Genomic DNA, 22,178 nt, shown 5'->3' with positions numbered 1-22,178 from the left:
TTTGACATCTATTTAATTCCGGAATAAACGAAGAAAAAAACAATGAAAAAGTGATCTTTGGTGTTCGCTCAGATGAGAGAAATATGATATCAGTAATAAGTTTACAATAAAACATGATTATTCGTGATAAATGTGCATACTAAATTTCAAGAGATACAAAAGTGAACCTTTCAAAGGGTCAAATACGATCCATCCTTTTGAAAAGGGTCAATTTGACCCTCTTATTTTTACCAGTGTGATCATGCTACGAAATACATACATTTGTGACAAATGTACAAACTTTTCCGAACTTTTTTGTGAGTTATACGATTTACGAGTATTAAGACTGAGGAGAATTAGGATTAACTTAGAAACGAAGAATAAGTAAAATATAGAAGAAAATTAAAATAAAACCGTATATACTACAGAAACTACGAAGTTTTGAGTTAGTTCATCGAACACTTCGAGATAGTTTACAATAGCACTTAGGGGTAAGTGTGCCAAATTTCGGCATAGTTGCATGCAAGCGCAAAAGTCTCAAGTTTAAAATGTAATATCTTTAATAGAAATTGATTTTTTTATTCCTTCTACTTAAGGAGTATTGCTTAGAACCTTGTAGACAGTTTATCGTCTTTATTTACTCTAAAATCATTCTTAATGAATTTTAAAATGAATAAAAATGTATACATAGCTTTGGAGCCCTATTTCGGCCACCTTTATTCTCATAGTTCCTTGCCTTTCGTGAATTCTTCCAATATCTTTTTCACGTCATCTCGTTTGTCGAAGTTACATTTTTTTGTTATTTTTTGCATTGTATAATTTCTGGATTACGTAAGATCTAAAAATTCATGGAAATTTGAGGAACAAAAAAAGTGGCCGGAATTGCAAGCTGGCCGGAATTTGGCACACTTACCCTATACTACAGAAACTACGAAGTTTTGAGTTAGTTTATCGAACACTTCGAGATAGTTTACAATAGCATTTACTAACCATTACCCTAGGATTTGTCTGCAGGTAATTCAATCTATAATTTAGAGCAAGTCTGAGCTATTTCTGTTTAATTGTTCTTGTAATCGATACATTTCTACGTCTAATAGGGGTATAGTAACATTATGCCCATTCTTTTACCACTTTTGGTTGAAAAGGTAGTTGTCTTTTCAATCAATTGGGATAAGGCATTAATTCTTTATTAATAACAATAAAAAATGGGGATCCTGTATATAGTGCAGAACTTCTTGATAGTTTTCCAAAGCTTTCAATGCTTCGTACCATGTTAGGTAGCTTTCAAAGTTTCATTTTTCTTCGAAATTTTCGCGAGCTGTAGCATTTGCCACGTAATATCAGGAAAGTTGTTTCTTCTAATAGAAAATTCTGGTATATGTGAAGGGTAGTAAATTTTGTGATTTAGATACTATTTGTGGTACATTAAGATCTACTTCCTAAAATTGAACTCATTCCATGTGGCAATTGTCAAAAGTGGCTAAAGTGTAAGAAATCCAAGAAACAGTAAAAGTGTCAGAAAGCTCTGGTGGAAGTATAAATCCTGTGAGTAGTTTTGGAACACCAAACACACAGAGTCTTTGCATTTGGGCGCCTCTTTGGATGCACAGAGAATGAGGGGGTGGAAGATGCGAAAAAAGGCAACATTAAACTTGTGCCAATCCTATACACATTTCTTTCGCCCCACTGTGTTCAAAAGCTTCATATACACTTGTCGGGTTATCGGGTAATGTATTTAGTACTTATGGTATTTTCTGCTTTTCTTCTCACCATCCCCATTCAGACAAAACTACCAAACAACAACAGTGAAAAACTTCCAACGAGTTACTTTTTCGCTCTTAGCAGTTGTTGCTCCAGCCTGGGTTAGAGAGTTTTCGCAATTTTTGCTATAGGGAAACCCCGGTTTATATGTTGTGTTTATATGCTGCCGCCTCTCTAATTTGAGATAAATAGCGAGCTTTTTTTATTTGATGCTCCCATTGATTTTCCGGGCTGATGATTCCATGAGGATTGTACCATTAATTCCAACAACACCATGTGGAGGGTAGATTTTTTGGGGGGAAAATCTCCTCTATAAGATACGCATACAACATGTGTGCACAAAAAGCAAATTTATTACTTAGTATTTCCCAACTAATAAATTCAACGTGGGAAAATGTCTATAAGGCGTCAGGATATATGAATGGGAGGAATGTGCCAAGTGTAGCAAAATAGAGATATTTTTCTTTTTCTCTTCGATGATCCTGTCTTTTTTGTTTTTGCACCCCAATTAGCTGATTTGTCTGAAATTGGGGTGAACGGAAATGTCAATAGTCATGTCATGCTATATTTGTATGAACAAAATAATTTTTAACTAAACTTTCTACAAGAAGCTTTACTTGCACGAATGGTAGTAATTAAGTATAATTTGACTATAAACGGATAATGATAGATCTATTAAAAAATGGTAGTCAAGCTTCCCAGTCACAGTAAAATTCTCAAACTCGTGTGAATTTCCAGGTATTCATTCAAAATTGGTCCGTATTAACTCATTCGATTAGTAAAATGGTTCAGACTTATGTCTTTTCTCGGAATTTTCTTATGTTAATGATTCATGACAGATTTTAACCGATTAATTAACCTATACCAAATTGCATAGAAGTACAATAATTGTTTTTTTAATTAAATTCTTTAAATTAGTTCATAACCAGTAGCACAACTTAAACTTTCTTAAAAACCAAACTTATCCCAATTGGTTGAAAAATATGCTCCCCTATTTTTTTTTAATCCCAGATATTGCAGAAAAAGTGTGGAATAATCAATTGATATTCGAGGTAAAAATATCTGTAAACGAGTTTAAGTCAATTTCCACTATTTTCTTTTTGTGAACATAAATACTTTATTTAGGAGAATGAGTATATAATACTTTATTCAAGTATTGCTCATCGGTAGCCTTTTTTGGGCATCGTACTGGTATCATACGGATTTTTCGTTCAAAGAAAGACCGGTCTGTAGACGCAATCTAAGAATCGATCCAGTTTTTCGTTTTTTTATGCGATTACAACAGGTGTGATAGGACTTCTAACCTGAGTATTTCTAAGTATTCTGTAATACATAGCCTAGCGTTGCCGTAGCGCAAAGTGACTCTGTCGTGTCTGTCCTTCTATTGGGAACTGTATCGTTTAAACTAAACACCTTCTTTCGGACGCATTAATTGTCTTCGATAGATATCCCCATTAATAGTTTTTTGGGTGTCAGTAGTTCATGCTCATAGTACACTACTTTGTACATACAAACACTTAATGTGAAGTCTTCAAAGCTAGAGTGTGTGCGAAGTCTGAAAGCCTTCCCCTACCTACTTTTTATCTTCAATAATAATATGTTGAGTAATGGTGCTATTCCAGTGAAAAAGTGACCATGTTTTTTTAGCACATTACTGTTCTCAAGTACTAAAAAAGATCATGTCTGTTCCCATATGTCATTTCAAGGATAATAACGAGTAGAGAATATTAATGCTGCTCGCCGACTTTTCACCATTGAGAACTCACGGAAAAACTCATAGAAAACCTGGGAAAATCCGGAGTTGAGGCTTAAGTTGTCAACTCCCGGCCATCCAACTGCATCACGCGACCAAGCTGACATGACGTTAATCCACACTGATACTGAATGTCAGATGGCATTGTGATCGTGTGAAAGCTTGCTCGGAGGGAATATTCGAATTCGGATTTCGGTTAAACTTTGCTTTTGTGTCGGTTCCTGTCATGACTATTTTGTGATTTTGAAACTGGGGAAAATATGCAGTTTTTGTGCGGAGAGAAGAACCTTACATCTTGTCAATCATGATAAAGAAAATGTAGAAAATACTATGAAAGTGAAAACATTAAATTAATCTTGTCGATTTCCCAACCGACATTAATTGAAATAACATGTGGGAACACTCATGGTCTTTTTAGTACTTGAGAACAGTAATGTGCTAAAAAAATATGCTCATTTTTTCATTGGAATAGCACCATAAATCCTTCCCTTTTCTTACATTTAAGCAGATCCATGCACAATACTTAGGGTCGGAGGAACATCAGTTCGACAGGAACCCCTGTCGTTACTTTTGTCAAAATGTTGAAAATTATTTAATGTATCTAGTAAAATATAAGTAATATAACGTTTTTTCTGTAATATACATTTTACTATAAACAGAGATGTTCAAATTTCATATCCCAAATGGTACAGAGTAGGGTGTCAACAGGTGCTGACACGAGTTCTTAAAGTGTCAATAGACGTTCCTTTCACCCTAATACCGACGCCTCGCAGTTTTCAATAATTTGGCACACAATTTCTTTCCTTTTTATCATTGCTGGATTTTAAATGTATGGATACTTTTGACGGATCAACTCCCATTGCTTTTGTAAGTTCGTGTGTTTTGCTTCCGTCTTTAAATAAAGGCCTCTTCTACACATTGAAAGAAATTTTCGTCAAAAATTGCGTTTTTGACAGAATTTTCACGTTTCTACCTACAGCACTGCATGCAATTTCCTTTAAAAAACTATTTGAGACAAAAATTACTTCCAATGTGTAGAAAGCATACTCCCAAGCTTTTTCGGCGCACCGGAGCGTTTTCTCTATCTTTGATATCAAAACCATCATTTTTGTGTCGTCTAAAACAATCTCTGCATGTTGCTACCGACAGAGAATCGGCGCCGTAAATCTCAACTAGAATTTTATGAGCTGTAGATTTCTTTTGGATAAAGTAAAGCAATAAAACTTCTTGCAAGTATTGTTTTTTGGCTCGAAACTTGACGTTTTCAATGCAGTAAAAATTACATTTTTCCGCGAAATGGCTTACATGGGGAAGTGGAACACCTTTGAATTGGGCAACTTTGAAATTAGTCTTTTTCTTTTATTTTTAAATGCGATTCAGTCTTATTATAATGTAATTTAGCGACGCAATTAATTTATGTAGATATCATGATAAGATCCAGTTTCATTTCAAAACAGGAGATGAAAGCTCTATTTCAAAGCTGCCCCAATTCAAAAGTCTTCCACTTCTCCCTATTGTTATTTGAATTTTAGGGAGAGGTGAGGCTACATTGATAAATGATTTCTCGCATATTTCAAATAGAAACTGGATTTTAACGTAATATTTAGCTCTACAAAACAGTTGTGGAACTAAATATAGTAGATTCTTGCTAATTCGGCTCTTTTAAGTTCGGACTACTTTTTAATTCGGGCAACAGTTAAATTTAAAACAGTTCATCGATATTTTTTAAGTTTTCTAATGAAGCAAATATGCTCAACTTTTGCCATGGTTTGTCTTAGTTATCATGTGATTTTGCATTATTAAGGGGTTTTCATGAAATTTACCATAAATATGAGTATGTAAAATTAATGTGAGTATGCAAATGAATAAAAAATCGTTGCATTTAAAAAAGTTTGTCGCCCGAATTTCTCTCTAATTTGGGTGACATTTCAGTCCCAAATGCCCGAATTTGAGAGAGTCTACTGTAAAATGGTTCAAAGTTCCAATTTTCATTAGAAATATACGAAAAAATCTCATATCAGTGTAGTATCGTCCCATAACTCAAAATAGCCCCACTTTCTCCTATAATGATGGAGCTAAAAGATAAAGTTTGAAGTGATACTGCATAATGTAAACTGGCTATGATAACGCTATATGACGGTTGCCAGCGAGAACTTATTCACACTACCAATATTTATCATTTCATTACCGATTCAACACTTCCAAGCTTTTTGAAATAAAAAAAAGAATGAAAAAATATAAAGTAAAAAATATGATATTTTTAAAAATGATTTTTGGATTTGTCAATTCATTTTTGGTCAATTATCGGTTCATCATTGTAGATAAATTTAAGGATTTCTTAAAGTTAGTTAAATTTTGTTAAATTGTCTTTTAGGAATATATCTTCCATAGGTTATTCAACTTATTTTTTACTTGAATAATTTTTGTTATTGAAATGAGAAACTCTAAAGAAGGCTTTAGAAATTTATTAAACCACGTTATTGACTCAACTTTTCACATTTCTTAAAACCTCTCTCAAACTTTCCAATGAATTTCTGAACTTAATGTTTAAATATTTAATTTGGTAGGATATATAAGACTCCTTATTAGTTTGGGTTGTTTGAAAGTTACAAAAGGATCTTCCTATTACTCATCATATCCTTTATTTTTTTTAAATATATAAAATTATTCCTTAAAGAATAAGAAACTAGATTAAGATTTTTTATTAATCATCCTGGGATGTTTGAATCTTGTATTAATCTGTTATTTTCGTCAAATTTTATGAAAATTAAGAGTTTTTAGAAACTCTTAAGTAATGGCGTATAAAAGAAATTTATGTGATGAGATCAGGGCAAAGAGTATTAATAAATCGATCGCTCAGAATAAGAAATGAATAACTCGCAGTAGGAATATTTTACAGGAGAGCGATTTGAAGCTGAGATGTAACATACAGAGTATAGGATTTCGAGATTTTAAATCTCTATAATTTTGAAAATATAATAATATCTTTCAAGTATAATATTCACAGGAAAGGTACAGGGTAAAGATCTATCCAAAAAGCGAATAAAACGATTTTTTTTTTGTAAAAATCGAGTTGTTCGACTTGGGTCCCGGTCAAAATCCCGAACACCAAAATCCCGAACGTCAAAATCCCGAACGCCAAAATCCCGAAATCCAAAATCCCGTAAGCCAAAATCCCGAATTCTTAAAAGTGTCATAGCTACTCCCACGATTGCACCCGCGCATACTGGAGGCAAAGGGGAATCTTCTGTGTCTTCAGAAATTATTCTACATCCTGCATATAATTTCATCTTTTTCAGGATTTTGAAAATTCGGGATTTTAGCTTTCAGGATTTTGGCTTTCGGGATTTTAACCTTTTCGGGATTTTGGCGTTCGGGATTTTGGCTTTCGGGATTTTGGCTGCCACCGGTTCGACTTATATTCTGAGTCGTCGAAATAATGAACTCTTGAAGGCATAAAAATATAAATTTAAATAACTTACGGAAAAGAAATTGTATCTGAGTGCTTTTAGGCCAACTTTAAGCTACAGAATGATAAAAGTTAAACAGATCTATATTCTTAATACGAATATTTAATTTTCAAATAGTTGATGGACATCCGTATATTCATGTCATATTAAATTAATCTTTTTTTTTCAATCACTCAGTTTTATATTTGTTTAATTTAAGGTTTTTACATATAATTTCCAGAAATTAACTTCGAAACTTTCCAGTAAACATGCAACATCTGCAAATTTTCTGAAATTCTGAGTGGTTAAGATGATACTAGCAATATTGAGTTGAAGTACACGTGAAAAATCTGGAAATAATGGGAAAAGAGAATCGAATTTCCCCATTCTGACGATGAGGGAGTCTCAATTAAACTTCTCTGCAATCGACATTTCTATCCACTCACTTTGCTATTTCCATTCTTTTCATCCTATCCACCCACAATCACAGGACCGCCTATTCCACTAGATGCATATACCGGGGATGATGGCAAGAGTATGGAAGACGCTCAAGTTTCGTCGGGATGGGGTGTCTTTCCGTTTCCCCTCAGACCGCATTTCAAGTCCAAGTAAATATTTATGGCTGCGAGACATCAAGCCATTTACACAATATCCTCTTTGAATTCTATAAACTTCCCCTTTAGCACCCTCCTTTCATCACTCTTCCTCATTCAGCCACCATAAATACTCACCCACATGCTCAGAAGAGGTATCCTGTAAAAAAAAAGGCGAAAGGAGCACACACCAAATAAGAATTGCTCCAATGCAAAACCACAAGAAAGACTGAAAATAGACGTAGACATTTCATGTGGAATAATTTCAGGAAATCACGCAATCGGAACTGTAAGAAAATTCCCCACATTGCCACTTAATACCGGCGGCGGCACAAATGGCGGCGCCGGCGGAGGAACTGCCACAGGCGGCGGTGTGTGGATAGATCCTTCCGGTGGAGTATGGCGTCATGCAAAGGATGGGATACCCGATTATGCACAAATATCAGCCACCCAAACACTTCCGCTGCCCGATTATGAGAGGTGAGTGTTTAATCGTGTTTCACCCATAAAAGAGTTTTTCCACATCAACAGATAAGCTATAGGGGGGTTAATAATTTTTCCCTCTTCATTTGCACAATGATTTTCCGGTTCGGAAAATTCACAAAGACCTATCCCCAATGTTTTGTGACGAGAGTCGGTTGACTTATCATTCGAAACCAAAGTTAGAGAATGGGTTAAGTTTATTAATATGTTGATGACCAGATTGTGTTGTAAATACGATATTAGAAATTCGCTTTGAGTAATGAAGTTGAGCTGAAAAGGTTGAATGTACAACTCATTTACCCCTATGAAGATTAGTAACTAAGGTTTAATTACTAATCTAACTGGACTTAGTAGGTCACTTTGTTTTATTATTCAAATTACCCCGGATATCTGATTATATCCTGAACTTTTAGCCATGAACAACACCATCTTATCTCGTACAACACACCATTTCCTATTAATCCAAGACAAAGTATCTCTTTTCTAAATATATGGACGGGAGATTACCATTACGATTTTTTTTAAAGAAAGCAATACACAGTAATTTACTGAAAGTCGGACAATCAATGTTCTAAGTCGGACACATCAAAAGTCGGACTATGAAGGCAGCTCCAGCACACTCGCCTTTCTAAATTTTATTGTAATACATAATCCAGCGATCTTGAGTTATTTGTATTTCACTTCCTCATTCACCAAAGGATCATATTTTAATAAAAAAAACTAAATTATGAAATTAAGAAAAGAAATTATGTTATGATGATATTTATGTTTAATGGAACGTGGACAAATTTAATAAGAAGTATTCTTTTCATTATATTATTTAATAATAATTTATTAAAAGACAAAATTAAAATAGCATTCGAAAGCATTATCTGCATCTAATAAAATATTTCATTTCATAAAATTTTAGTAGGGGAGACTGGGGCAAAAAGTTACGGCAAAAAACAAACGAGCAGTAAAAAATTCAAAATGGGCAGTAAAAAATTAAAAATGAGCAGTAAAATATCTGATTATGGTCAGTAAAAAACTTAAATCTTAACAAAAATGGGTCTATTTTATATATTTAACATTTAAAATAGTTCCATATAGAGTGAAAAGCCCTTTATTTTCCCTTTGCTAAAATTTGGACGATAATATCACTGTTTCAAATTTTTTTGTTACTGATCAATTTTAACTTTTTACTGCTCATTTATTCAATGCCAAAAGTAACAAAACGGATATTTTATTTTTTTACAAGCTACCTTAGCGCCCCAGAAATTTCTAGTTAGTGCAGTTTTGTAGTAAATTTACTGCTCTACAACTTTGTGAAAGTAATTTTTCTCCATTTTGTAAGGAAATACATTTATCGAGCTGTTTTCTAGAAGGTAATTTTGTTATAATTCTCAAAAATGCTGGGGCAAATAGTACCAGGTATGGGATATTATCACATTTTGATTTGCTTTGAAAATAGCTAGGTGACATATTTTCATAGGAAATTTATTCCTCTACACGTTTTTAAAACACAGTTTTCTCTATCTGAACGAGAAAAGCGTTTTTCAAGCTATTTTAGAAAAAAAAACATATAAATGACTGTTAATCGTTTGACCAATTCTCTCCGTGGGACATCAGAAATTGCTTCGATCTTTGTTACTTTTTGCTCCATACCTTTTGTTACTTTTTACCCCAAGTGGTCATTTTTCATAAAAGGATTTCTGGATAAAAGAATCTTTGAAAAATTCTAAAATAGATAGTGGTTTCGTATTCAAAGAATCCAAATCATTTAGGAAATACTTACCAGTGCATCATTTTTGGAAAATAAGTAGGTCAAAATTGATATGTGCTGTAAGGAAAACATTTCATAAATAGTGCTAAAAATTTCAATATTTTTTATTTTCTAAATTCCTTGTTAGAATTCTAAGAAACTTACGACTTTGAAGAAGGTCTGTGGTGGCCATCTATGGAAAAAATTTTAAGCCGCTATCTCTTCTATCTTTTAAGATATTGAATTTTCAAATTTTCCATTTGTGACTTTTTACCCCAGTCTCCCCTACCATTGAGAGTGCCCACTGCAGGAGTTTCCAAAAGAGAAAAGACATTCGAAGATCGGTTTCGAAAGCCAAGAAAAAGATATTTGAACTTTTCGCTCTGTGTGCTTAGTGGTTTGAGTATTTGCTGTTTGAATTTCGAATATCGCGACTGTCAATATGTGTCAGTCTCCAGTTTGTTCTGGGAAAATTCAAAGCAGTGAGGCTTGTAATATTTTTGTACCCTTAGTAGAACCCTTCATAATCACTGAGTAAATTCTTTGACAGCTTCTTACAGTAGTATTTCATCAATTTTTATAACTGCGAGAATTTTTAGCAAGGAAATTCGAAATTCTGTTTGTATTCTTGAAATATTTCTGTAAATTGAATTGAATTGAATATCAAAGACATTTAGGACAAATGATGAGCTACCCAATCAACATTTTCTTTCTAATTGGAAATCTGTCCAATTTTAGTCGACACAGCGTCGACAGATTCTGGGCAGAAAATTTTCCAATCGATTGGAAAAATTTCTGTCCACTTTTGTCCCAATTGGACAGAAATTGGACAGATTTTCGAAATTTTTCTTTCGAAAAAATCTCGAAAGAATCTTTCGAAATTTTTTCGACAAAAATTGGACAACATTCTTACCATGTTCGTTGCATTCTTCTTCTTCTTCGTTTTTCTGTTCAGTTGCTTGGTGCAAACATTCATATTGCGTTTTGATTGTAAAAAAATAGTGTTTTTATTGAAAGAAAATATTGATTTAAGCAGGGCCTTGTTTAGTTGACACCGTAAAGTATTTAAACTTGTGTATGAGTTAATATTTGCACATTTAAGGAGACCCAGGAAGTGGATAATATCTTACAAGCAGGTGAAGTATTATTTTGACCATAATTTTTCTTTATCTCTTTCTTTCTAATCTTTATTTCTAATTTTTTTTCTTTTACAGATTTAATAAATTCCGATGTAATGAATGGCACTATGTTTGCAAAACGGTTGGAAGATTAGGAAGATCACAGGAAATCTGTGCCTGTGTTCTGTGAGAAAATGTGCAATTTGGCAAATGATAACTCCATCGTCCATAGTGCCACAAATGCCGTGTTGTTTGTTCTCTGGCTAAACTGAATCTACACTATCTACCGGAAGATTCCCGGACTCTATGCCAAATCCCCAAAGAAGTGTATGTGATAAGCCGGGTAAGCCTTGGGCTCGGGTACTCTTGGAATGAACGCATCTGAAAGATGTATTAAAGAAATTGTAAATAAAAAGAATTATAAAAAATAGTAATTTTTTACTTACACTCTTCAGTCTAGGCAGATAATAGGAGTTTTTCTTTTGCTGTTCCAGCGGAAGTATGATCTTTTTAGGTGAAAGTAGAAGAAAATGCAAAAACCAGATGCAAAAAATAGCTAGACACTCGTTTGAAGTGGCATTTCAGGATACCTGGCAGGATAACGTTGACGCGATGACCGAGGAGGATCTTTTTATATATTTCTGACCAGAGAACCATGTCAGGGCATTTGGTGGAGTTGTAAGATGTGTAAAGCAGAGGATCTTTTCTGGACACATTTTGATTGAAGGAGTCCATCGCCACAACCAAAGCTACGGAAGTGTATGTGAAATGCAAAGACTCTATCTGGACACTCTTCCGTTGCGTAGAGCATGTGAGAGTAGATGATAATGTTGCACGGGGTTATGGAGAGCAAGAAATCAATTTCCGGACACATATTTGAGGCACTTTTCACAAAACAAAAGAATTAGTGAGACAAACTGAAGGAATCTGCACGAGTTGGTATTAATTACGCGTAATAATTACGTTACGATTTATTACATCCGCTCTGTAATTTAGTAAATAATTAATTATTAAACTAATTCGTGTAACACCGGGATTCCGAAAGCATGTATAAATGGTTTTTGTATTATTGACCACTAATTTATTTTAAAGGGTTTTCTTAGTTAAAAAAATCTTGTTTGAATATCTACATTACATTGTTCACACAAAGCTTTCCCTCTTCTAGCACTTTTATTATATAAAACTTTTTTTTACTCCAATACTCCAGATGAATCCATTAGAATAAATGGTGCCTAATTTCAGTTTATTTTGTTTTCATTATTGGAGTCTATGGGTCACACTAAATAAAAATAGAAACAATATAATTAACTCGAAATGTACTAAAAGGTTCAAACTTTCAGATAGATTAACATAATATAAAACATAAACCAAAAATAGAGCTTCTGATTTATTTTAAATCCAGGTATACACAAGTCTAATTGTTTTATAATTATAAAATAGGATGGCGAACTCTGTGTCTCAATTACTTTCGGTCATTCTCTCATAAAAAATGTCCAAAATATCACCACTCTTTTCTCTCGTATTTATAATTATTAAGATAAACGTAAAGAAATACAAAGAGCTTAAGTAATTATTTCTCGTATAACTGATGGAGCTCATTGTTAGGAACAAAAAGCATAATGGCTCTTCTCTGCATTCAATAAATTAAAAAAGGATATTTTCTCATGTTAATATCCCATTTAATTTAACAATATTTATTATATAGTTTTGACTGATCTACTTGGGAGACGATCAAGTTAAGTCCTGAGTCAGGATAAAGAGTTTTATTACTTGGTAGGCTGAGAGAAAATTAAGAGAAATTCAATATGGCGATAGGATAAACACCATTAATTAAATTACAGGTTGTAAACTCGTGCAATAGTTTGAGGTTTGTGGATAAATGAAATTAAAGAAATGAGTTAAAATGTAGAGCCGCTATAATTTATTCAAGTCCTTGCAGTTCGCCACTCGTGAATCCAATGATTGAAATAAATATAGTCCACTAACTCATGAATTTGTTTTCATAACATCTTTTAATAAGAATAATATTTTTTTATCAGAAAATATATGATATAAACATTACTATTATAACATAAGTTTTACCTAAATTTATTTGTTCATAATAACTATAATTATTGTTGGAAAAAGCGCTGGTAAAATTCACATTCCTCGTGAGATAAAACAAAGCGGCGTGGTTAGTTAGCAAATCTACAGAATTTCTGTAAGACCCCTTAATAATCACTAAATAAGGCAAAACGGGGATTGCTGCACGGTAAACGTTTAGAATGCTTACGATGCAAGACAAAATAAGATCTGCTAGTCAATAAAAGTCCATAAATAAAGCTAGATATGGGATAAAACGAGAATTATTAGCTAGAAAGCGTCTAGAATAACAGTGAGATTGACCATAATGGAGACTGTTAGTCCGTAAACGTTCAAAATACCAGCGAAATAGGACAAAATTAGGAGTGTGAGCAGAAAAATGTATACAAACAAGGACTACTATTAAAGTAAACCAGCGATATAAGTCAAATCGGAGACTTTCTTTCTGTCCATAAATGCCCCGAATGACAGTGCGATAAAACAAAAGAGGTATTATTAATTCGTAAAAGCAGAAAACACTTTCGATATAGAAGAAATCGGATAATATTAGTCCGTAAATGTTCGTTTCATCGGCGAGATAAAGTAGAATAGTGTTTTTTAGCCTGAAAACATATAGAAGACTCGAAATAAGATACGAAACGAGGACTGTTATTCCACAATATCAGCGATAAAAAACAAAACAAAGATTACTAACCTGTAAACTTGCAGAAAACGTGCTATATAGGACAAAATAGATACTGCTAATCTGTAAATATTTTTAAAATACCTGTGAGATAGAACCCAGTATTTTAGTCCATATGTCGAGATAACGCTAATTAGTGTGTGTAAAATATTCACAGCTTCTGTATAAAAAGAAGAAATTTTCTTATAAAACACGCACTCCTTTTCTGCATTAAACCATTTCAAAAATTTGGTGATGAAATGCAATATGTTCGAGTAGAAATTAGCTAATAGTTCTTTATTTGTTCTGTATCATGGGTATTCTAGACGTTTTCCAGTTAAAAATTCTTGTTGCACTATATGTCGCTGGGTATTCCAAGTGTTATTAAAGTGAAAATTTCCGTTTTATTCTATATCGCGAGTACTCTACAAGTTTTCAATGTTAAAAATTCTCGTTTTGTTTTATATTGTTGGTAATCCGGGTGCTCATGGACTCAAGGTCCCCATATCGTTTCATATCGCACATATTTTAGTTGCTTTCTAGTAAAAAAAAATCTTAAGTCCTACCTCGCTGGTATTCGAGCGTTAATGGACTGCAAATTTCCGTTTTGTCCTACATCACGGATATTCTTCACGTTTGTAATATTAAAAATTATCGTTTTGCCCTATCTCCTTGGTATACCGTGCGTTTATGGAACCAAACTCCCAACTTAGTCTGTAATTGCAGAACATTCTGCATTAATAGATCCTGCTTTGTCTTATATCGCGCATATTTTAGACTTTTGCTAGTTAACAATATCCGTTTTAACCTATCGTGCGGGTATACAGGACATTTATAGACTTAAAAACTCCGTTTCGTCTTACTGCATTCAGTTTAGATTTTACGAGTCCTTTTGGAAAAATTACGTTTGTATGATTTCATATTATTATTATAACTTCGTCAATTTGGGTAAAATTTTTTGGACTCAAAGTTATGTCCGTCAGTTATTAGAAACTATTTTACATAGTTATATAAGGAAAAATATTGTGAAAAATACTCAATAAATATTAATGAAGATAATTGCTATAAGAGAAATTTACATAAAAATAATGAAAACTACGCTGAAATAAGTTTTTTTTTGTTTTAATCCATAAAGCTAAAATATTGTTATTATTATTATTATTATTATTTTATTCCACTCAGGTACTTTTACACAAAATCGCACCGTATAATTTCATAAAATATTGTTAAAATATTAGCCTTTTTTTACATAATTTACCTACACTATACATTATTATTATACCGCGTAGAAAAATACACATTCCGTATTTTTTTCTGCAAATGGCGATATTTCAAGTAAATGAAATTAAGAGGAATATTCAAACTCATATTTCTCGTCTTCTGCTTGCTCTAAAATTCTATTTCGTAATTTTTATGACTAAACAAAAAATATAGATTTTTTTGGATGGAACTGCAAAAATAATAAAAATAATTCCATTTTTTTAATTATTTTTTTCAGAGAAATATATATTGTTCGTGTGAGGCATGAAACTATATGGTTCCTCACATAATTCTCTATCTGAAAAGCACTGCCGCACTTTCTATATAAATATAAAAATCATTGATTTCCTGCGATAAAGAAATCATAATTTCCATTCATTTTGGAAGATGGAATTATTTATCATTAGACGTGGTGCCAGAGATAAAATATCCATTTTGTATGTGGAATATATTTTTCACAGCTGGCAACTCGCTGTGGAATTTATTTTGACTTTTGTGGACTGGACAGATATTGGAAAATATTTTGGGGAAAAATTTCGAAATATTGTCGACAGCGATGTCGACCGTATGTCGACAGATTATTCCCCATTTTCGACAATCTGCCCCGTGTGTGTCCAGTTTTCGCCCATTTCTTGACCACGTTTTTCGACATTTTGCCCAGTTTTTGACCAGAAATGTTTATTGGGTATTGACTTTTAAGTCAAGATTCTTTCCATTCCCAACTGGAGTTTGTTTCTCCAATAGTGTCTTGGATAAAAGGTAAATAGAATTTTATTAGCACAAAATGTCGTTGATGTTCGAAGAACTCAAACTCTGTGTCCAATTTTCAAACTAACATTCGCACAAAATGGCGAAAATCATTTATGAAATTTTCCACAAAAAGCAGAAAAAAGTATTACTCAGTGATTAAATATAAGGTGAATTATAATGAACTTAGACTTGTTGTCTTGACACTTCGAAATTGCTTCGGCCACCATACGAATGAAACGGTAAGTAAAAATGTATTTTTTGGCTTTCGAAACCGAACTTCTAATTTTTAAACTGCAGCGACTCTCAATACACAGGGAACACCAAATTCTAACCGATTTCAATTCAGCTGAATATGAAGCGATAAGTAAAAATGTATTTTTTCGATTTCGAAACCTATCTTCGAATTTTTTCAACTCCAACAACTGTCAATGCACAGCGAACACCAAATTCTTACCGGTTTTCTGTACAGATGAAAGTATGTGTATTTTCATCTGAATACTGCTAACATTCAAACGACACTCGCGAGACAGTACCATTTTCACATATTTAGATAGCACTTTTTGCTCGAGGATTGCTGATAGGTCAGCATATTTTTGCTGAACCCGCTGAACCATTTCGCAATAAAAGATTGAAAACGTTGTTTTTTTTTCAGATAACTGTGCTCACTTTGTGATACAATTGCTTTTTTTGATTGGTCAGAGTTGTGATTGCCCTGTATGCTTTAAAGTTTAAAGCTCCAGTCAATCAGAAAAAAGATCAAGCCATAATTTTTTGGTATTAATTATTAAATTACACGCTGGTCTTTCTTCAGACAAGAATATAATTTTCCACAAACCCGGAAAAGAAGTAATGTAGAAACCGCAAAAATTAGGGTTTCCTGATGTTAATGGCGTTTAATATATACTGTAGTACATTTCAATTCAAGTATTTTCGCATTTGAGTTATATACAATTCATGCTAATTAGCATTTCACAAAGGTTCTGGGGTATTAAACCTTCCATTCCAATTATATTAAGCTGCTAAATAACCTAAACTCTGTTTTCGATTGCATGCTTAGCAACATGAATGCCCTATTAATATATTCTTGTATCGATTAGCAATAAACTCCAGCAGTCATAATCATATTTCAGTCATTAATGCTTCTTCAATTTCTAATTTCGTAAACGATACAGTATAGCATAAATTTCTTTTATTTCCCAAAATACTCGAAGTCACAACCCTCTGTTTGTTCTTTTATCTCAATTTACATTTTTTTTGCTCGATGAGTCCTGTGAATAATTAGGGAAATTTATGAATTGTCCCCATTACTTCCGGAATCGTCTTCAGTAAAAAAGAAGCGATAAATTTGAAAAAAGGGAATATTTATTACTTTGCGTAAAGTGAATTATGGCCAACAAACTAATTTGAGGAGTTTTGAAACCACAAAGTCTGTGGAGTAAATTGTAGTATTGGGTTTTTAAACAAAGACTGAAAGTTTTGCTTATTAATGGAAATAAGTGCTTATAATAATTATTTGCAGCGTTCGATTGAATTTATTATTCATAATTGCTATTATCTATTTAATATAGTTCATTGACACTGAATAATTTTAATATATTTTTTAATATAATTATTCTGTGGGATATTTGCAATGCATATAATTCAATTTTTAACATTTCAAACTTCGCTTTTGCGCACAGGAAATTTAATTTTGCAATATTTCCGGTATAATTCTGATAATGTATTTTAGGAATGAACCAGGCGGACGTAAAGACTTCGTAATACATGAAAAATGTGTTTCATACATTTAATTTTTTACTTAGAAGAGTAAATTTTAAAGAATCAGAATCTCTTAAGATGTTTCGTGAGAGAAACTAGCACAGAAGTGATAAACATATGAACGAATTTAGTAAAAATAGGGCAACTGTACCAAATTTCGACCAGCTTGTAATTTCGACCACTTCTTTTATTTCTCAGTCTATGTTCTACCAGCATTATTATACATACGTTAAGGGGTTACGTATATATTATGAAAAAAGCATAATATTTTTTTAAATTTTTATTTAAGTAAATTTAAAAATTCAGCCGTTGTAACCTGACTTTCAGGGATCTTTTATGAAAAACTTACCTTGTGATAGTCATCACGATTACTTTAAATAGATTCACGTGAAGTCAGAAAACGAAGTATTTTCTATCAGCAGAAAAGTTAAACCCGTATTTGAACAGAGCTTTTTTATGTTTTTAATTACAATATATTTTATAAGACGAAACGTAGTGAAAAATGCGCAGAGAATGTTTTTATTTTCATTCAAATATACGAGATAATCTCATCTTCTGTCATACATTTTTTTTACCTCAGATGAATCTACTCTGAGTAATCGTGACTATCGCAAAGTAGGTTTCTTCAAAAAAAAAAAGGTCTCGAAAAATCACGCCCAAATGACTGAATTTTCAATATTTTTAAATAAAATTTCAGAAGATATAGTTTAAACACTATACTTTTTGTGTTTAACCTTCTAACAGTGTTTTCTTTAATATGCGAAAAAAAGTTCTAAAACAATGTTTTCTAGGATATTTATGATTCAATAAAGTCGAAAATACCATCCATTCTTTATTATCTCTTTTAGCTTAGGCGCTAGGTGAGAAAATAAATTTTTTGAAATCCTTTTTGGTTCTAAAATTCACATTTTAACTTTTTTTTAAATTTTTTAAATAAACTACACAGAGTAGAACGACATATTTTTCAGTACAAAATGAATTTATTTTAGTCAGATAACTTTAAATCGGTATTTTTCTTTAACTCCATTCCAAGTGATCTGCATAGATCACTGTAGATGGCATTCGACGTTTTTTTTCAGGCTGAGTCTTGAGGAATCACTTATCTGATCTTTTTTGTTGTTATTTGTAATATTTATGTTAAAAAAAAATTAAAGAAAATATGCTGGCATTTTTAGGCTTCTTGATCAACGTAACCCCTTAACTTCACCTGTTTTATTTTAAGAATCTTCCATAAAAATACAATTTTAACTAAATGTCAATTTCTGGATTATTAAAGTCCGGAGGCTTATAGAAAATTGGCACTGAATAAATAAGCAGTAAAAAATTAACTTCAGTCAGTAACAAATCGAATCTGGGTCATAAGCTAAAGTACGGTCCTTTGCATTAGAGCACCTTGGAAATATGCCTATTTTTTCTATTTTTAAATAGAACTGAGCTTTTCTTAATTTAATTTACCTTCACAGTACGTTAATTGAGCTAAATTTTATTATGATTAGATCCAGTTCCGTTTAAAATTAAGAAAAAAGTGGTGGCAAAGCATCCTAGACTTTGAGAAATCCTCGTTCTCGTGATTTAAATGCTATACCTCAAAAATACTTTCGCAACAGTTACTGTTTACCGCTTAAAACCGATTCATAAAATTAATCAATTAATCAATAGAACGCCCAGAATGGCTTACGAGTAATTCAATTGATTTTCAGATAAAAATTACTTATCGATTATGAATCAGTTCATTACCGGTTCAGAACCCCTTAGAAGTGGTTAACACTTGTTGGATATTCCTTCATGTTAAAATAACATTCGGGAAGTGTTAATTTTACGCTGCATCATTGATCCGAAATCGGTGTAAATCTTATGCTTTTCAGGTGTATTAGGGGTTAAAGTTACTCTTTTTCGTGTTAATTTTACACTCAAAAAGGTGTAAAATTAACATTGAAAAATGTTTATATACTTTTACACCTAAAAAGTGTTAAAGTTACGAGGAAAAAAAGTTAATCGCACTCCCTTTTCTTTCTCAGTGTACCAACGACATCAAATATGATCTCATTTGGTTAATAAATGCATTCTCTACACTGAGAAAAAAGAGGGTGCGATTAACATTTTTTCATCAGAACTTTAACACTTTTTAGGTGTAAAAATATATCAAGATTTTTTTAATGTTAATTTTACACCTTATTAAGGATAAAATTAACATGAAAAAGGATACCTTTAATCCCTAACACACCTAAAATGGTAATATTTACACCGATTTTGGATCAATACTGCAGGGTAAAATAAACATTTCCCGAATGTTATTTTAACTTTTTCGAATTTCTCTCAGTGTAGAGTCTTTTTAACCTTTGAACTTGAAAAATCGTTATTAGGAACGATTCAATAGTATTTTCGTAAGGACGAAATAACTCAAAATCGAGGGATTATACTGCTCTCCGTGGAGTTCAAGAAAATTCCTATTGCAAAAGTTCTTCAATTCAAAGGTACCCCACTTCTCTGTATTTAATTTAAAAATTTAAAACTGTGAAAATCTTTACTCAAGAGAAATTTAGGGTTTTACAGACAAAAATTTAATTGTAGTGATCAATTTTAATTTTTTACTGCTTCTTTGCTCTATGTCCTTTGGAACTCTAATATTCTATCAAAATATGATTCCTTTGTGAATGAGGGGTTGAAATCAATAACTCAAAATCGATGGTTTATATACATATTGCTCTCTATTTTCGTTCGAGCAATAAAGGGAAGAGAAGTGCAACTGTGCTGATAAGACCAATCCCTTTTACGAGTCAACTGGCGATTTGTTTTAATTGTTTTAGCTATATTGGGGTTTATACCAGACACTGTGGTCTGTTGTTGTGTGGTTATTTTGCATTCCCACCTCCAATCCTCATGCCACTGGATAATTTTGCTCGCAGGCTCACACCTCTCAATATGCCGGACTATGCGGAAGTAGCCGGAGTGTCGTCGTTCAAGCACCCAAAGTCGCCGCTCTACGATAGCTGTGGTGCATATGCGACCACATCGTTGATTGGCACAACAAACATTTACCATCAGAATAGAATAGATGCTAAGAGCAATTCCATCTATTCGGCGCCCACGAGTTGCCATTATGGCATCAACGATGGGCTGCCTTATGGTGTGGACGCGGCCAAGAATGCTGCTCTTAATCACCATGCCAATGTACTACAGCGCAATTCTGCCCACCATGGCAGTCACAACAGACTGATTATGAACATCACTGAGAATCGGATGAATCTCATAAACAATCTCAGCCGACCATCCACGTCCACCGCCGTGCCTCAGACGCCCATGTTGGGCACTATGCGCCGCAATCGGCTGATGAAGCTCAGCCAAAGTGGCGACGGCAGGAATGGCAAAGTGGCCGATGGATCATGGACACCATCCCCATCTGCCCTGGATACCACTGTCATTGGGAGTGGTGCAAATACGGCCACTACCATGGCTCACCACTTCATTCAGGCGACCACAAGTGATAAGAATAGTTCGCAGAACTATTTGAGTAGTTTCGGCCGAACGGACAATGTGTAGAGAAAATCCTTAAAGCACTCCCCATTCCCATTTCCTTCTGCCTCCATCCAAAAAAATATTGTACATAATACTCATTAAATACACATTTGAGCAGTGTATTTAATTATCATAGAAGTGCGAGTGAGAGAGAGAATGTAATGTTGGCAAATTCCAAGATGTAATGATACAAATTGTACGATTTATGAGTGTAGTGAATACGGTTCCTAAAATACCCATCCATACAGAAAATTTTCGTGAAAGTTCTGGAATGGAGAGACACCAGAAAACTTTTTCATCTTAATGGACTGATAATGTGCTGGATATATTTGCTTTTCTGCCCAGCCAGGGATGAAGAGTCAAGGTGGGTGTGGGCTAAAGACTTTGGTAAAGAGAAAAGTTGAACTTTACCCTGCAATTGCTTCCATCTGACCTCTGACTTGGAAAATTATTTTAGCCTCTTTTCCACTTTCAAAAATACGCCCAATTTTGTATGTTTGAGAGAAAATAAGACTCTTCTCCTATACTATTAAAAAAAAATACCTGAAATCTACGGTAAGGATGGTCGCGTAGTGTGTGCAAGAAACCAATATTTTTGTGTGATCTCTTGACTATATTTGTATTTCATAATTTTTTGAATTTTGTGTGTATTTAATATTTAATATTTTTTTTGTAATGAAACATATATCAAATTTGACACATAGGGGAAACTGGGGCACCACCAAACACGGGGTACCACCAAACACTGCGATGTTTTAATCAGATATTCGACTTCAGAAGACAAGACTTACAGAAATTTATAGGCATTATAGGGATGCTTGTCCACTGAAGAAATGATCGAGATAGTTTTAAATTTAAAAATAATAACTCAGAGAATTTAAAAAGCTAAAAGTCGTACACAGGTAAGACCTAATGGAATGGGGCAATATTTCGGACAGTTTGCTTATAAGCACCAACTGTATAATTTTAATACGATTTTTCGTTTTTATTTTTAGCTGTTTGTACACATATTTTTAATACAAAAAACAGCAAAATGAATAAAAATACATATTTTGCATTGGGTAATATATCGGACACCTTATATTAGACAGAAACTGTAATATCGTACGCTTTTTAAGAAATATCATACAGCAGATTCTTGTAGTCCTTGTACTTTTGGAAATCTTCGAAGACTCTTTTTTTTCATAGCATCTCTTCAGAAGACTCAGAGGAGTACCTAGATAGATTTGCGGGATACTCAGTGTTTCCATTTAGGCTGGCACTCTGGCCCTGTG

The 22,178-nt window shown here is 33.1% G+C and overlaps 1 protein-coding gene across 1 annotated transcript in view; it reads left to right on the top strand.

The window, feature by feature from the left end:
* LOC129802472 (roundabout homolog 2-like) overlaps window positions 1-21,930 on the top strand; it is a 103,962-nt gene extending 82,032 nt beyond the window's left edge. The window contains exons 13-14 of the mRNA XM_055848339.1: window positions 7,805-8,015; window positions 20,295-21,930. Of these exons, the coding sequence (XP_055704314.1) occupies window positions 7,805-8,015; window positions 20,295-20,928 (845 nt within the window). The 3' untranslated portion in view covers window positions 20,929-21,930. The remainder of the gene's footprint in view (window positions 1-7,804; window positions 8,016-20,294) is intronic.
* The last annotated feature ends 248 nt before the right edge of the window (window positions 21,931-22,178 follow it).

The sequence above is a fragment of the Phlebotomus papatasi genome, chromosome 2, assembly GCF_024763615.1.
Source record: "Phlebotomus papatasi isolate M1 chromosome 2, Ppap_2.1, whole genome shotgun sequence".
Classification (NCBI taxonomy): Eukaryota; Metazoa; Arthropoda; class Insecta; order Diptera; family Psychodidae; genus Phlebotomus; species Phlebotomus papatasi.
The sequence above is the reverse complement of the archived record's forward strand: the minus strand, read 5'-3'. Positions and strand labels throughout refer to the sequence as shown.